The sequence below is a fragment of the Cotesia glomerata genome, linkage group LG2 (assembly GCF_020080835.1).
Source record: "Cotesia glomerata isolate CgM1 linkage group LG2, MPM_Cglom_v2.3, whole genome shotgun sequence".
NCBI lineage: Eukaryota > Metazoa > Arthropoda > Insecta > Hymenoptera > Braconidae > Cotesia > Cotesia glomerata.
This window is the reverse complement of record NC_058159.1, coordinates 18,214,173-18,232,507: the sequence shown is the minus strand read 5'-3', so window position 1 is coordinate 18,232,507 and position 18,335 is coordinate 18,214,173. Positions and strand designations below refer to the sequence as shown.

At 31.8% G+C, this 18,335-nt stretch overlaps 2 protein-coding genes across 5 annotated transcripts; one reads left to right on the top strand and one right to left on the bottom strand.

Annotated features, from left to right (window-relative positions):
• Positions 1 to 8: 8 nt before the first annotated feature.
• LOC123258822 (sporozoite surface protein 2-like) lies at positions 9 to 4,587 on the bottom strand. Its single transcript, XM_044719057.1, has 3 exons — positions 4,453 to 4,587; positions 2,379 to 4,037; positions 9 to 112 (listed from the first exon to the last, which is right to left on the bottom strand). The coding sequence occupies exons 1-3, from the start codon at positions 4,478 to 4,480 to the stop codon at positions 9 to 11; spliced, it is 1,791 nt and encodes a 596-aa protein (XP_044574992.1). The 5' UTR covers positions 4,481 to 4,587.
• Positions 4,588 to 7,229: 2,642 nt separating this feature from the next.
• LOC123258826 lies at positions 7,230 to 9,358 on the top strand. Of its 4 annotated transcripts, none has more exons than XM_044719063.1 (5): positions 7,230 to 7,381; positions 7,453 to 7,901; positions 7,971 to 8,291; positions 8,361 to 8,827; positions 9,012 to 9,358. In XM_044719063.1, exons 2-5 carry the CDS (start codon positions 7,817 to 7,819, stop codon positions 9,174 to 9,176), a joined length of 1,038 nt encoding a protein of 345 aa, XP_044574998.1. In that variant the 5' UTR covers positions 7,230 to 7,381; positions 7,453 to 7,816; the 3' UTR covers positions 9,177 to 9,358. The 4 variants fall into 4 exon arrangements, with proteins under 4 accessions (XP_044574998.1, XP_044575000.1, XP_044575001.1 ...); XM_044719065.1 differs by having other exon boundaries at positions 8,957 to 9,358; XM_044719066.1 differs by lacking the exon at positions 9,012 to 9,358 and adding an exon at positions 8,877 to 8,952.
• Positions 9,359 to 18,335: the final 8,977 nt, after the last annotated feature.

Sequence of the window (18,335 nt, the reverse complement as noted above, 5' to 3'; positions counted from 1 at the left end):
TCGTACGGCTATCCTTCACGTCCTCTGCCACGTCCTCTGCTACGCCCTTTACCACGCCCTCTATTATTGCGATGACCTATACCACCTGCGAAGTGGCGACGACTGGATCCAGCTGTTAAAAAAGTTAATTTAATTAATTAAACTGGAATCTAATAATTAATATTGTAGAGTGTATAACGGGTATTTTCGTCCCCGTGCGTTAGCGAGGACGAAGTCCGAAAATAAATAATCTGGCCTACCTGCTTATCTGTTGTTGGGCGCCAGGAGCTTTGCTCCGATCACGTCGATTTCCGGCTACTCCGGTCCGGGACTCTCTTCGTCGGGTGGCGGGCCTTAAGGGTACGACTTAATTATAGAGGAACGGGGAAAGTATTCGGTATTGCTCTCGGCAAATTAAAAAAAATTAAAAGAGCAATTTAAATTATAAATTTATTAACAATAAATGAAACGATTGGTTCAGAATGACAATCAAGAAAAGAAACGCACGGAAAATTAATAACAATAATAATCGTCGACGCTGTCGTCGATTCACAGTTCGCAACCCGAACACGGAAAAGTTCAAAGTCGCCGCAATAGCAATAATGAGTCACTCGTAATAACCCACCTAATACTCACTCGCTAAATAACCGGCGTTAATTAATGATGAGTGATTAAAATTAACAACCATCAAAAAAAAATAAATCTCCGCTTGCTTTAGTAATAGCGACTAATTACTTAAGTAAAACTCGATATTCGAGGTACCAAACCTCAATTAATAATAGCCAAATTAAAGTTCAAGATTTAACTAATTTATTCGCCGAATTTAATTAAACCTTAAATAATAATATTCAATCGTCGAATTTACTCAATAATTAAATTAAATACAAAAAAAAATTAAATAATAACTCAGTCCTCTGTCACTGATTCTCACACAGTTAAATTTTAATCTAAGTCCCAACTGCTCCGCTGAGAGTGGGCAACTTACGTCCGATTGCCTGCCTCGGACGCGGTAGCCGTTTCTCGGGTTCCCTCTCCGTAGGCGAACCTATTACTCAACGTAGGTGAATCGCACGAACCCGAAGCTCGATCAATGGGTAATCGAACTCATCGATTACCCCGGGAGTACAAAAATCAACCAGTGTGATTATTCTAACGAACAATAATAATTTTTCGATCGTACACACACCAATAAATTATGACGGTACCTAAATACCTCGTGGGATTATCTCGGCTGACTAACTCAACTTAGCCTTGACGTTCTTACACGATGACTCGACTAGTGTCGAGTACAATTATTAATAAATAAAGTAGGATGTAATGAACACATCCAACTGTTTTAACTAACAAAATCGAATCCCACGAGCTATTTCTATTGAGACAGAACCACTCACCCTGGTCACAGCGTTGCCCTGAAGTTATTCCTGGGTTGTTTCTGCCACCAAGTCGCTCTCGGCTTCCACGTCGTACTCTTGGATACTGGCTTCCTCGAAGAAGACAATTATTGATCCTTCGGAACACGGACCCGTCGACTAACAATCACCAAAAACACGTCGTACTTTATGACGCTTTCGTCGAGTAATTGATTAGCAATAGCTACTTAATTTCGCCCTGCCTTTATTTTCTTTCGGCAAAACAAAATCAGCCCAATACGTCGTGGCTAATAAAAAAAATCTACGTAACTTGCAACGCAAGAATTACTCAAGGATTTTTCCCAAAATAAATAACCAAAGAAAACTAAGTCGTAAAAAACGTGTCTGCACACGGCAAGTCGGAAACGTGGAAGAAAGAAAAACATCAGCACGTGTCGCATTCTTTTCTCCCTCCCCTCTCTGCTGGGTCCGTCGTTAGCTGTGAACTCCAGAGATGGCGCCGTAAGTCCAATTTTCCGATATCGATATTTTGAATGATGTATTGGCGGGAGCATTGGAGCGCTCGACAGCTAGCTTTACCCTTCACGCATGCGTCGAGTGCTCACTTCGAGTTCCACTCAGTCCGTCGTTTCACTCGCTCTCGAGACAGCCATCCTTCCGTCGTAGATGATCTTGCAGGTTACCCACTTCGATGATCCTCGTTGTTTCTCTTCGCGGGTTCGTGGCCGGCGTCGTTAGTACCGTCACAATAATTAAGTACTTAAATCTACCTTAACGCTACTTACTTACTAACTCAAATTACATTTTATCGCATTAGATTTTGGTTTCGCGCGCAATCGAGCTTCGTTCGAGTTTCTACACGCGAGGGCGACTCGGTCGCGGCGAATCCAACCAATGGGCATAAAATAAAATAAAAAAAGAACTCAATTAAATTTTCCTTTAAAATTAAATTCAAAAGGTAAAATTAGAGAAACAACACCTTAACAGGTGGCGCTAAAAGCGGCCTGTTACAAGTGTTAAAAAACTTACAAGTGACAGTAGGTCCAACCGACGAATTTGGTCGCAGTTGCCACTGAGCTGCAATATCGTCAGCACTCAAGCCAGACGACATACTTTGCGAGTTTCTCGGCACAAGTGGAAGATCTTCCAGTGGAACATTCGCTAGTAAATTTTCTGATGGATTAGCTGGCACATTTGCCGGTGGATTTGCTGGCGGATTAGCTGGCACGTTTGCTGGCTGATATCCTCGCGGATTGTCTGGCAAATTTGCTGGAATATTCTCTGGTGGATTCTCGAACAAATTTGCGGGTCGATTTGCTAGCCAATTTGCTTGCGGATTTGCTAGCCAAATTCCTGGTAGATTTGCCAGCCAATTTTCTGGTGAATTTGTAAGCCAATTTGCTTGTAAATTTGGCAGCCAATTTCCTTGTGAATTTTCTGGCCAATTTACTTGTGAATTTGCTGGCCAATTCACTTGTGAATTTGCTGGCCAATTCACTTGTGAATTTGCTGGCCAATTCACTTGTGAATTTCCTGGCCAATTCACTTGTGAATTTCCTGGCCAATTCACTTGTGAATTTCCTGGCCAATTCACTTGTGAATTTCCTGGCCAATTCACTTGTGAATTTCCTGGCCAATTCACTTGTAAATTTGCTGGCCAATTTCCTGGTGGATTTGCCAGAAAATTTCCTGCTGAATTGAACATCAGGTTTGCTGGCAAATTTGCTTGAAAATTCGCATGAGGATTCTCTAGAAAATATCCTCGTGGATTTGCTGGTGGATTCTCAGGCATATATCCTCGCAGATCGGCTGGCAGATTTGCTGGATTTTCTGGTAGATTTTCAAGCAAATTCGCTGTTGGATTTGCCAGCCGATTTGCTGGTAAATTCGCTGGCGGATTTGCTGGTAAATCCACTGGCGGATTTGGTGGCAAATCCACTGAAGGAAGCTCTGGTGGATTCTCTCGCTGATGTCCTGGGGGATTTGCTGGCAAATTCACTGGAGGAAGCTCTGGTGGATTCTCTCGCTGATGTCCTGGGGGATTTGCTTGCAAATTCACTGGAGGAAGCTCTGGTGGATTCTCTCGCTGATGTCCTGGGGGATTTGCTGGCAAATTCACTGGAGGAAGCTCTGGTGGATTCTCTCGCTGATGTCCTGGGGGATTTGCTGGCAAATTCACTGGAGGAAGCTCTGGTGGATTAGCTGGCAAATCCACTGGAGGAAGCTCTGGTGGATTCTCTCGCTGATGTCCTGGGGGATTTGCTGGCAAATTCACTGGAGGAAGCTCTGGTGGATTAGCTGGAAAATCCACTGGAGGAAGCTCTGGTGGATTCTCTCGCTGATGTCCTGGGGAATTTGCTGGCAAATCGACTGGAGGAAACTCTGGTGGATTAGCTGGCGAATCCATTGGCAAATTTGCTGGTGGATTCTCTCGTTGATGTCCTGGGGAATTTTCAGCTGGATTCGCTAGTGGCGGTGGTGGTGGTGGAGGCATCATCAGAGCTGCACGTTCAGCTGCTCGTGGCATCATAGGCGGAGCTGCAGGCGGAGCTACTGGCGGTGGTGGGATATACCAAATATTCCGATTGGCTTGTTGGTGTCCTAATTGGTATTGGAAACCAAAGTTTCGAGCCCAGTGGTTATTTGGTCCAACTACCCACTGCATGAAATTGTTGTTGAGTTCTTGTTCTGTCAAAAATGAAATTTGAAATTAGTAAAATCACGAATAATCTGCAGTCTTAATGCCATCACTCCCGAAATTCACAGAAAAAAATAGTGCTTCGACAGGGTCAATTACGAGTAACAACTATATTAATAAAATAGTTAAATACATTATCTTGACAATAGCATATAAAATATCTTGATTTTATAAACAAACAAGGGCATAATAATAAAAATAGTTCTTGAAATTAGGCACAAAAAGTTTTTCAACTGTGAAGTACTCTTCGATGCTTCGAATCATGAGCCGTGCAATAGCATTTAACAATTTTTTAAATTTTTATAAATATTACATTGTTATCAATAAATAATAAATAAATCCGTCACGAATATCACTAAATTGTCAGATATCTGCTGATTTTAGCACTAATTTTTATTTACTTACGGGATATTCGTCGCCGTTGATCCGCCATTTTGTTCAAATCAAACTTAAAAAAACAACATTATAAACATTATAACTAACTGTTCTAAAATTTACTTAAATATATTTAAAACGATCTCTATTATGTTTTTTGGGAAGATGTTAGATATTTTAATTTATAATCATAAAAATACTGTGGCAAATTTTTTTAATTTCTTTAATTAAAAATAAATTATTAAGGCTACTTACACACACGTCAACAACAACGAAAAAGAATAAACTAAATGAACTATATAAATCATTTGATGTATCCTATTTTATTGTTTTGCCGCGACACCTGCTACTAAAAAATATTAATAATAAAAGTCGGTTAACATAACAACCGAACGTTACCGTTTATTGTAATTTATTATTATTGTGATACCTCGCGAGAATAATTTTGAGACGAAATGTCGTCCAATCAACAATTGAATTTATTTATTTTATAAGGTATAGTTATATTATATATATATATTTATAACAAATAATTTTAATTTCATCATTTATTTTTATATTTAAAAATTCAGTGTCATGACGATTAAAACATTGATAATTTCACGTAGTCGAACTGATGTCAATATTCCGGTTCACCAATTGACAAAAATGGACTATCAGAATATTAAATTGGAACGTTTTCTTACCGACGAGTGGTACAGTGTTGCCATTTCGATGTCAGTGAAGACATCGCCAGTAATAAATTAATAATAATAAAGGTAGCTGACGTTGTTAATTTTTTAATTTTTTTTTAATAATCAAATTAAAACAAAAAAAAATATTTTTTTTTAATTGCACTTACAGTTTTTCAAGTTTTTTACAAATGAAATTTTTTTTTTTTATTTTTTTGTAATAATTTTTTGAATAAAAAAAAATTTTAAAAATTTTCAAATGTCGGGTAACTCAATTTTCATCTGACAGTACCTTATCAATACGCCATTAAAAATAAAGTTATTCTGTATATTATCTGAAATTTTATTAAATTATTTATTGAATTAAACTTACGTAAGCTATTATAATGCTTTTGGTTAGTCTTAGGCTCTTTTTTGGAAGCATCATTTTATTTGATTTAAAATTTTTTTTGAGACGCATTAAAAAAATAAAATTTTTAAAATAGCATGTACTGCAACTTACGTTTGAGTGTTGATCCTTTCGAATTGCCGCTCAATTTGTTAGTAGTAGTAGTGACATCTAGGTGCGACTACTAAGATCTGATCGATTGACTAGCGTAGTTTCTCATAGAAATTTGTCAATGTCGAATAATATTTCCTTCAAAACATAAGTGGAATTTTCTGATATACACCTTCTTATTTATTCAGTTATCTATTTATTCAGTGCACTCAGTGACATATATAGCTTTACTAACGTACCAGTTATACGATAAATCTAAAGATATTTGTTTTATTAGGTAGATAAATAAAGACAGCATCGTTATTAATTAAACACCCTTTAAATGGAATTTTACCAGGAATTTGAATGACGTGCTACGCGCGCGCCTTAATTTTAACCAATCATAAATCGTGTCCCGTTTTTTTTTTTTTTAGTTTCGATTATTGACGAACTTCAAGCAATTATATATTTTTCATTTTATGGATAACCTGAAAAATTTTATTCTAATGTTTATTAGTGTATGTTTTTATGCATCAAAATTGGAAACAAAAATATAAGTTAAAATTATAAAAATTTGTAATTATTATATATGTAACAATAGCAATATATATATGGGGTATTCCATGCCAAATCGACCACTTTTGAACTCGACCCCTTTAAATTTTGCTGAAACATTTCCATTCTTTTCTACCCTTTGAAAAACACTTTTGAGAATTTTTTCAAATTTTTTTGGCCAACCCAAAAAAAGTTATGAATTTTTCAAAAAAACGGCTTTTTTATTTTCAAATAGCCATAACTTTTTTAGGCATCGACTTTTGGGTACCTTTTTTCTTTTTAAAATTTTTGTTTTTAAATGAACTTTTTGAAAAAATATATCAGAAAATTAAATATCATCAATTCTTCAAAATAATCGGCTTTTTTTGACCAAAACCGTTATTTTTTGGAAGTTCGACAGTTTTTTTTTTTTTTTTTTCTCAAAAAAAACTTCAATTAATATGACAACTTTTCCCGTCCATCTCGGAGTGGCTCGGATTTTTTTTTAATTTTTTTTATTCAATTGAAAAAAAATTGTCAAATTTTGAAAAATGGAAAAAAATTTTTTTTTTCTAAGTTATTTCTATAATAAAATAAATGTAATTTAAATGTTTTGTGGTATAATATCCTTAATTTATAAGCTTATAAAACGATAGTAAATACTAAGATTCAAATTTGAACATATCAGTAATATCGATAATCTAGGGTATGACAATTATGGACTTATCTATAGTCAGTATAGTAAAAAACTATACGCTAGTATGTTTCGATTCATAAGTAAGGCTGTCACGCTCATATCCAAACATAACCTGTTAACCTTTTGTGTGATGTAGTGAGAGATTTTTGTCATTCCATTTTTAAATAAGAGAATTATTGTTATAGTTGATTTGACCTTTGTTTGAAAAGATAATTATCTTACTTCTACTCATCTACAGTGATTGGAATAATTTCATCGAGACATAATGGCATCAAAAATATTTTTCGATCGTTGTTGTAATCCATTTGATTTAGAATCACATTTTACAAAAAAAAGTTTACGTCCAGCGACTGACATCATGAAAGTCACGTTGGGATTAAGTGATAATTATTCATTATGCAGTTCGTGTCGAAACAAAGCTTTTAAAATTGGTAAAGGAACAAACAAATACTAGTAATGATACTACCGTTGATGCAAGTGATCATGAAGATGATTCTAGTGATAACAATGAGAACAGTGATGGTGCTGACAGTGATAGTAACACAACTGCCACAGATCTCCCGTTGTCCTCATCATTCCGTAAGTTTTTTAAATTATTTATACATTACTTGAATGCATTTTAGCAGCTATACGATTCATTGTTTTTTAAGGTTCCTTGTCGTTTAATAGTGAACCCAAAGATTCACAATCAAGCTCGGCATCCCAAGTTAGTGCTGCAACTCAATTACCCAGTATAAACGATGCATTGCGACTATTAAATCAATCGCCAATTCCTTCAAAAAATTGAATGATTATCAATTTTTGAGTAATAAAATAAATCAGACGTCTGACAGCTTGAAAATTTTGCTCTCAACTGCTGACGAAGGATCAATTGATGACGATGGTGAAAATTTTCGTTCATTAATTGAAAAGCTGCACGATAAATTCAATGATAAAGAAACAGAAAAGTCTTTAAAGATACAAATCTTAACCTTGTTACCTGAAAAATGGGGTGAAAGACGTATTTGTAAAACTATGAATACATCAAGACATTTATCAAGGGTAGCAAAAAAGTTGGTTGAAGAAAAAGGTATACTTTCAACACCTGAAACAAAATTAGGTAGGTATAGCGTAAAATCAATGGCTCTAATACATCTGAAGATTGATTCACTTAACATTTTTTTTATAGGGACGACAATTACTGATCAAATATTATTGAAAATTGCGAATTTTTACAACGATGATGAGTATAGTGCTTTGATGCCCGGCATGAAAGACTTTGTTTCAGTTCGAAATGATGATGGTAATCGGGTACACGTCCAAAAACGGCTTGTTCTGTCTAATTTAAAAGAACTTTACCAATGTTTCCGTGAAATAAACCCTGCAGAGAAAGTTGGATTTTCGAAATTTGCTTCGTTACGGCCGAAACATTGTGTGTTAGCAGGAGCAAGTGGAACGCATACTATCTGTGTATGTACTATCCATCAAAACTTAAAGTTGATGATGCTTGGTAATTATCCAATTTATTAATAATCATACGTGCCTAGATTTTCAGTTTACTCAATCACTTTTATTTCAGGTACAAATGTTCATTCTTTAACGAGGAATACAGAAAAGTCGTTGAAACACTATAATGATTGCTTGGACATGATAATATGTGAGACTCCAACAGAAAAATGTTATTTGGGTGGATGTAACAAGTGTCCAGGGGTAGATGAGTTGAGTAACATTTTACTGACATGTTTTGAGAATCAGGAAATCGAGAATGTCACGTACAAGCGTTGGGTATCAAAACCAAGGAGCAGTTTAGAAACTTTTATACAGCCTACAGAAGAATTTATTGAAAATCTTTGTAGTGAATTGAAAGTTCTTCTACCTCACTCATTCATTGCAAAAGAACAAGCTAAGTTTTTAAAAAGATTAAAGGAAACACTAAAACCAAATGAATATGTCATTATTTGTGATTTTGCAGAGAATTATGCGTTCGTAGTACAAAATGCAGCATCTGGTTTTCACTGGAATAATGATCAGGCGACAGTTTTTCCGGTAGTTATTTATTATAAAGTAAATGACAAACTTGAACACAGAAGTTTAGTGATTATTTCAGACTGTAATAATCACGATGCTGTTGCTGTTCATGTTTTCATCAAAATAATAACTGATTATGTGAAAAAGTCTTCCTGAACGCTGTAACAAGATTTATTACTTTTCTGATGGGGCTCCTCAACAGTTTAAAAACTTTAAAAATTTTGTTAATTTGTACTACCATGAAGATGATTTTGATATTCCTGCTGAATGGCATTTTTTGCAACTGCCCATGGCAAAGGTCCGTGTGATGGAATTGGTGGTATCCTCAAACGACTTGCAGCAAGAGCAAGTCTCCAGCTTGCGGTAGATAAACAAATAACAACACCTATAGGACTTTACGAATGGACTTCTGATCCGGATAACTTGCCAAATATCATAGTCAAGTTTTCTCCAGAAGAAGACTATAATACAGCATTGAACGACTTGAATGACAGATTTACAAAAACGAAACCAATTGTAGTAACTCAACAACTACATTGTGTAATCCCCGACAAAATGGTTGTTTGTATGTAAAAATTCTCAAACTCTAATGAACATAGAATTTGTAAAATATTGTAACGCCAGAGAGAACATTAATGATTAAATTATTATATTGTTTTTGTAAAATCATTAAAAATTAACAATATTAATTAATAAGCTTAGTATTTACTATCGTTTTATAAGCTTATAAATTAAGGATATTATACCACAAAACATTTCAATTACATTTATTTTATTATAGAAATAACTTAGAAAAAAAAATTTTTTTTCCATTTTTCAAAATTTGACAATTTTTTTTCAATTGAATAAAAAAAATTAAAAAAAAATCCGAGCCACTCCGAGATGGACGGGAAAAGTTGTCATATTAATTGAAGTTTTTTTTGAGAAAAAAAAAACTGTCGAACTTCCAAAAAATAACGGTTTTGGTCAAAAAAAGCCGATTATTTTGAAGAATTGATGATATTTAATTTTCTGATATATTTTTTCAAAAAGTTCATTTAAAAACAAAAATTTTTAAAAAAAAAAACGTACCCAAAAGTCGATGCCTAAAAAAGTTATGGCTATTTGAAAATAAAAAAGCCGTTTTTTTGAAAAATTCATAACTTTTTTTGGGTTGGCCAAAAAAATTTGAAAAAATTCTCAAAAGTGTTTTTCAAAGGGTAGAAAAGAATGGAAATGTTTCAGCAAAATTTAAAGGGGTCGAGTTCAAAAGTGGTCGATTTGGCATGGAATACCCCATATATTACTTAAATTGTTTCCAATTGTTGATTATTATTACACTAATTAATTAAGCGTTTCATTAGCTTTTAAGCTGAGTGATTATTTATTATTTATTTTTATTCTCTTCTCTATTTTTCTTTGGTTAGGTAATAATTAAAATAAAAAAAAAAAAAAATAGTCTGCTGTGCGATTGTTTAGTTATAAAAAAACAGTCTGCTGTGCGATTGTTTAATTATTTATAAAAAAAACAGTCTGCTGTGCGATTGTTTAATTATAAAAAAACAGTCTGTTGGGCGATTGTTCAATAATTAAAAAAACAATCTGCTGGGCGATTGTTCAAGAGTGTGGCTATTCGACCGGAGGACGGGGGGACGGGGCACGGGCAGCACGGGGAAAATGGTGATTTTTATAATTTCTTCGCGCATGCGCACGGGAAAGTTACTAGATGGCCGGAATATGACCGCTCCCGTGCTACCATGTGCACGGGTACTATTTGCGCATACGCACGGGTCATTTTTATGGGCGCGAAAGACATTTTCAGATTACAACATATCTCTAGAATTAATGAAATAAAATATAATTAGTAAAATTTTTTATTGATTCATTCTTTATTTAATTTATTGATTAGTACTTTAATAAATATTCAACTAGTATCATAATAATAATCGAAAAACAATTTAATAATTTTTGGAGTATGAAAAAATTATATCGATTACGTAAGAAAATTATCAGAGTTATGAGTTATGCCTCACTTAGTTATAAACTTAAAAGTTTAAAATAATAATAATAATAATAATAATAATAATAATAATAAAAATTAGTCTTCAAAACAAAGTAAAAGTTATTTACACTTTGGTCCACGATCACTGCTAATAGAGCACTTTTTTTTTTTAAGTTTTAATTAGTCACTTAGAAAGTCGCATTGATTACTTACTCTGAAATTGAATATATTAAATGTTTTTTTTTTTTTTTTTTAGGTAGATTTCTTTAGAAATCTAACTATTGTAGCCGGTCTCATGTCTTAATTTTAATAAAATTTTGTCATAATATGTTTTATTTCATCGAGTAATGTCGAAAAATAGCATTGGCTCAAAAGTTTATATATGTATTTATGTATATATATATATATATATATATATATATATATATATATATATATATATATATATATATATATATATATATATATATATATATATATATATATGTGATATAACGCGCCATGTCAGCAGGATTGCGCCCACAGTTCTCAACCGATCTTTATGAAATTTTGTGGACTTATTCTATGGATCAATACCAAGATCAAGTTCGAAGATGAGCAAAATCGGCTGGTTAGTTTTCGAGTTGTGGGTGTTTGAAAATTTTTTTCATTTTCAAAAAATTTTGAATTTTGTATATTTTGTGAAAATAATTTTCCAGGTGTAAAAAAAAGATAAAATCTATCAAATTTATCTTAAACTTCAGTTTATTACCTTCAATTTAAACTATCATTTGTCTAGTTTTGATGATTTTTTTAATTAATTCTGTGACTTTGAAAATTTGAAAAAATTTTTCAATGATTGTGTTTCGGCCCTTTTTCTTCACATAATTTTTAAGCCGTAAAAGATAGCTTAAATCTATCAAATTTTCGTTAAAATTCATATAATTATCTTCAATTTGAGCTATTTTTCGTCGCTTTTTTTCAATTTATTTCGTAGTTGGAAAAATTAAAAAAAAAATAAGAATAAATTAATTTTTAGCTTTTATCGTCAAATGACTTTCATTTCTTACAAATCCTATTTGTTAGGTAGATGTCTTTGATTATATATTTGTTGTAGTCGGTCTCATATCGTTATTTGCAAAAATATAATGAAAAAAAAATTTTAGGACATGACCTAGTCAATTTGATTTTTTTAATTAAATGTTCAATGGATGAACATTCAATTAAATCATTTGATATAATATTTATTCATTTTCTGGTAAAATTAGATTATCAAAATCTTTCTAGTAGAATGCTAGTATATTTTCTACTATAATGTTATAATTTAAAAACTTTATATATTTTGAAGATAGGTCATTTAGATATTGAGAATTATAGGTATGAATAAGTCGCGTTCTTTTACTTTATCATGTTAGCTGCTAACTTCATTATTTTTATTTTTGACTTAATGTCAAATTAAATACTATTACGACTAAGTGAAGAAATACAGTTCCAATATTTACTCACAATAGTACACTGAAAGGGATTTAAAAATTCAAAACTGATTAATGACAAAAAGAAGACTACTTTTTTAAATTAATAAATGTATATTGATTTTCATTATTTCAACTTTTTTACTTCAGTAAAATATTTAAAGCTGTAAATTTTTTTTCTGAATCAAATAAGTGACTTGGATAAAGGATTTTTATGGTAACAACAGCTGATCACTAAAAATATAAGACTTGAGGTATATTAAAATATTTAATTAATTTTTTATATATCTTTAAGAAGTCTCATGTTTAATTTTCGATTGATTAAAATGTAAATTTTCCTTTGCGTTGTTCTGATTTGACACCAAAGAATGTACACCGGTATAAATCTTTCACTGTCGAATAGCGTTAAAAGTTAATTTTGTAACTGCAAATTAGTCCATTTTAAATACCGTTTTTTTTTTTACAGTGTAGATAAAGAAATATAAATTTTCTGTTACTTTCAAATTCTTTCTTACATAGATTTTTTGTACTCGCACTTTTTTTTGTGTGTTATCTAAAAATACTTCATAATGCCCAAATTGAAACGCCAAAGTCAGAATCAACGTTTACGTCAGAATGCAAAACACAAATCTGAAGTAAGAAATATTGGTAACAATGATAATAATAACAATACTACTACTACTACTACTACTACTACTACGGCTACTACTACTACTACTACTACTACTATTTCTGCTACTACTATTTCTGCTACTACTGCTACTACTACTACTACTACTACTACTACGACTAATAATAAAAATAATAATAATAATAATAATAATTTGAGTAGTAATAAAAATATTCTTTCATCTAATTCGAGGCAAAAAAAAATACCTTTCTTCTGAAATAAATATTCTTAAACATAAGCAAAGAATGAAAAATTATAATCGTTCAGCTAAAGCTTTAAGAAACCACAGAATTTATGAAAAAATAAGATTGAGTAATGTTCAAGAATATGTTACACATTTATCAAGATTAACAACTTGTCAAAATAAGCGATTGTTTGATCAAAAACAGCATGATATTCATAAAAATAGAATAAAATTGTCACAAAGAAAAAGATTAGATGATTCCGAAAATCATTCTACACATTGTAATCGATTGATACAGTCACAAAAGTCAAGATTACTGGATCCAGTTGAATTAGATATCTATCGAAAAAGACTAAAATTATCACAGGAAAAAAGATTGCTTAACTATACTCAAAAACAAATTCATCTTCGTAGACTCAAAGAATGTCAGAAAAAACGATTAAATGATGAAAACCAGCAAAAAATCCATAAATTAAGACTTCAGGTATCACAAAGCAATCGTCTGCTCGATCAAAAGTTAAAAACTGCTCACTCTCGGATGAATAAAAGTTGTCAAAAAAAACGTTTGCTTAATGAAGAAAAAAAAGCAATGCATAATCAAACAAACAAACAATGTCAAAAAAATAGACTGTGTGATGCAAAACGAAATATAATTCATAATAAAAAATGTAAAGAATATCAAAAGAAAAAATTAACCGATCCGGAAAAGAAATTTATTCATAATCAAAAGAATATAAGTTGTCAAGCAAAAAGATTACTTGATCATGAAAACAGAACAATCCATAGAAATAGATTAAAAATATGTCAAATTCAGCGTTTGAAAAATGAAGAACAAAGAGTATTACACACGGATCGTGTTAAAAGTAATAAGTTGAGGAGTAAAGAAGATCATAAAGAACGACAACGCGCTATTATTTTTGAAAAATTTAATTTACTAAAGCTGGAAGGTCCGACGTACACATGTTCATCTTGTTGTCGTCTGTGGTTTAAGTCATCAGTAAAATTTTTCTTAAGAAACGATTTAAAAAGTATCAGTTTCGCATTTTTGAAATCCACTTGTCAAATGGTGGATAATCTTACAGTTGATTATTTGTGTAAAACTTGTCAAACATCTATTAAAAATAACAAAATTCCAATTTTGTCAATGCATAATAAACAATTGATGTTCCCAAAAATACCCAACGAAATTATTAAATTGACTGATTTAGAAGAGAGATTTTTATGCCCCCGCATACCCTTTATGGTAATTAAAGCAGCTACAAGTGACGGTCAATATTTTGTTCAAGGACGAGCTGTTAATGTACCAACTGATGTTGGAAGTTCTGTAAATATACTTCCTAGAGATCCATCTGAAACTATGATGATCCCTATTTGCTTTAGGAGGAAAAAATCTTTCAAATCTAATGTTATGTTTGAAAATGTTCGACCAAAAGCAATTAAAAAAGCAGCTGAAATTTTAGAAAACTCTGAAGTGTATATACATTGTAATATAAAGGTTGACATTGATAGAGTTGAGAAAATAGAACAATTTAATAAAGAAAACAACTTAGTTAATGATGATAATAATTCATCTGATGATGATAGCTCAGAAGATGAAGAACCCATGAATGTTGAAGATGAATCAACTTTATTAGTTACTCAAGCTATTGTTTTTGCACCTGGTGAAGGACAAAAACCAATATCATTGTTTGAAGAATACGCGGAAGCATTAAATTTTATGAAAATTTATGGAGGCAAGTTAATAAAAAAACCTGATAATTTATCTTATCAAAATTGGGTTAAATCTGAAATAATGCGATCTGATAGACGATGTGCTAACGTTACGAAATTATTTTTTCTCGCTTTGAAGTTGAGAACATCAAAGATTATTTCGAGTATGAATTTTTGTCTTCGGAAAAGTAAAGTAAAATCTAATTTAACAGTTAAAGATATGTTGGATGAAACAAAATTAAAAAATATGGAGTCGAATGATAGTTTATTCAAAATATTAGTTCAAGATCGTGGATCACCGGCTTTTTGGGAAGAAAAAAAAAAGAAGTATTCGCGTTAATCCGACAATATGGCCCTCCAACATTTTTCTTTACGTTATCAGCAGCTGAGTGTCATTGGCCTGAGTTAATAATTATTTTGAAAAAAATTGTCGATAACGAAGATTGCACAGTTCAAGAAGTTGAAAAATTTGATTTCATAGAAAAAGCTAGATTAATTAGAAGTGATCCTGTAACAGTGGCAAGATATTTCGATTATCGAATCAGACAATTATTTAAAGTTATCAGAGAGAAAAATAGTATATTTCGAGAAAATTATGTAACTGAACATTATATTAGAGTAAAATTTCAACAGAGAGGCTCTCCTCATGTTCATTGTTTAATTTGGCTAAAAGACTCTCCTAAATATGACGATGAAGATACCGACAATCTTACTGTAATTGCATTCGTTGATAAATTTATTTCGTGCTCTAACAAACAAATTACAGAAAAAGTTTTGAAATTACAAACTCATAAGCATACGTTTACATGTAAAAAGGGAACGAAGAGAATGAAGTGTCGATTCGATATTCCATTCTTTCCAATGTATAAAACATCTATTTTATTACCATTACAAGAAACTGAAAAAAGTGAAAAAAAATCATTACGAGAAAAACGTGAAGAGATACAAAAACTTTTAGAGAATAATTACAAAAATAAAATTGTCATAACGATTGAAGAGATGTTGAGCACATTAAAACTAACTCATGATGCATATATAAAAATTATTCGTAGTGGTTTAAGTCGACCAACTGTAATGCTTCGAAGAAATCCAGATGAATGCATGATTAATCCTTATAATTATGAATTATTAAACTTACATTTGGCTAATATGGATATTCAATTTATTTTGGATGTGTATTCTTGTGCAAGTTACGTATTGAATTATTTAAATAAATCTGTCTCTGGTCTTTCACGACTTATGTATAATGTTGTCGATGAAGTAAAGAAAGGAAATTACACATTAAAAGAACAATTAAGAATACTTGGCAATGCATTTCTCAAAGCAAGTGAATTTAGTGCACAAGAAGCAGTTTATTATATTTTGTCGCTTTCACTTTCAATGTGTTCACGACAAAGTATAATGATTAATACGAATTGTCCAGAAAAAAGAATTAATGTAATAAAATCTAAAAACGATCTGAAAGCTTTATCGCCAGATTCTACAGATATTTACGTTAAAAGTTTAATCGATCACTATGCATGTCGGCCAAAGGAATTGGAAAATCTTTGCTTAGCATCATTTATTGCTTGGTATACATTTTCTAAGAAAGAAAATAATAAAGGTAATAAAAGTTTTAGTGATGAAGAACAAGAAACAAGTGATGAAGAATCAAATTCTGAATCCAAAATTTTTAAGTTAATTGATGATTCAGGTTATGTCTATCGGCGTACAAAATCTAAAATAATTAGATTTATTAATTTCCGTGCACAAATAGACCCTAAAGAGTTCGTTAGAGAAAATGTAATGTTATTCGTACCTTGGCGTGATGAAATGGTTATGATTGCAGCTGATAATCAATTATTTTTAGCAAATCGCGATATAATTAAAAAACATCGAGCTGAATTTGTTTACGATGAAGATATTGAGAATAAATTAAATGAAGCTAAGAATGCAATTAATGAAGTGGAAAGTGATGATGATAGTGATGATGACATACAGACTCCAACAAATTTGGAAGTTTTCGCTAATTTTACTGAGGAAGGAGACATTGCTATTGATAATAATGAAGCTGAGAAGAAGACACATAATAAAAATAATGATTTGATCTATATATCAGTTCCACGGCTGATTGAAGAAGATAATTACATTGACTTGGTTTGTACTCTGAACGAAAAACAGAGAAGATTTCTATTACACATATTACATCGTTTTAAAATAAAATCTCTACCTTTTTATCATTGTGTTATTGGTGGAGCTGGTGTGGGAAAATCTCGGTTGATTGAAGCTGTTCATCAAGCAGTACTTCGTTTTATTAATTCAAATTCAAATAACCTCGAATCTACTAAAATATTATTATGTGCTCCGACAGGTAAAGCGGCCTTTGGAATAAAAGGAACAACTTTACATGCAAGTTTTGTATTGCCTTTTAATCAATGTTCTGCTGAACTCACTCCGTTAAGTAGTAGCACCCGAAATACTTTATTTACTAAGTTAAAAGATCTCTGCCTCATTATTATTGATGAAATTAGTATGGTTGGGTCAAAAATGATACATCAGGTTGACTGTCGATTGAAACAAATATTCCAAACTTCAAAACCTTTTGGTGGAATATCAGTGATTGTATTTGGTGATTTTAATCAATTAGCTCCTGTAGGTGACAGATATATATTTCAATGTCATTCGAAAGACCCATATGGAGCTATAATTGGTAACCCTTTGTGGAACTTATTTTCTAGTTTTCAGTTAACAGAAATAATGCGGCAAAAAGATGATGCTAATTTTGCTATAGCTCTTAATAATTTGGCTAATGGTAAAATATCAGATAAGGATTTGAATCTTTTCAAATCTAGAATAGTGAGCAGTGAAGATAAAATTCCAAAAAATGCAATTTACTTATTCCGTACTAATGAAGAAGTAAATTTATATAATAACAATATAATAAATAAAGACCCAAAGAAAAAAACTTCATATGCTTGTGATAAAGTAACAGGTAAAGCTAGTGAAAAGATGAAGCAACGATTATTAACTATATCTCAAACTTTAGAAATTAAAAATTCACAAGGATTGCCATATTTATTACCTCTGAGTATTGGTATCAAATATATGTTGACTGTTAATATAGATGTTGAAGACGGTCTTGTAAATGGTGCTGTTGGAGTATTAAAAGACTATGAATTTGATTCTACCGGAAAAATATTCAGACTTTGGTTGGATTTTTCAGATGAAAGTATCGGTAGAAAAAGGAGAAAAGCAATTTTTAAAAATGTACAGAACAACTGGACGGCAATAGATAAGATCACCAGAAATATTCAACCGATGAAAAGTGTAATTTCAGTAATTCGTAATCAATTCCCTTTAGTGCCATCCGAAGCAATAACAATACACAAAAGTCAAGGAGGAACATATGAATCAGTAGTTGTACAATTTCAAAAAGGGATGAGAAGAAATGAGCTATATGTGGCTTTCAGTCGGTGTACTAAGCTAAGTGGTTTATACATAATTGGCGACTTATTTATTTCTTTATCATCAAATCTTTACGATAAAATACA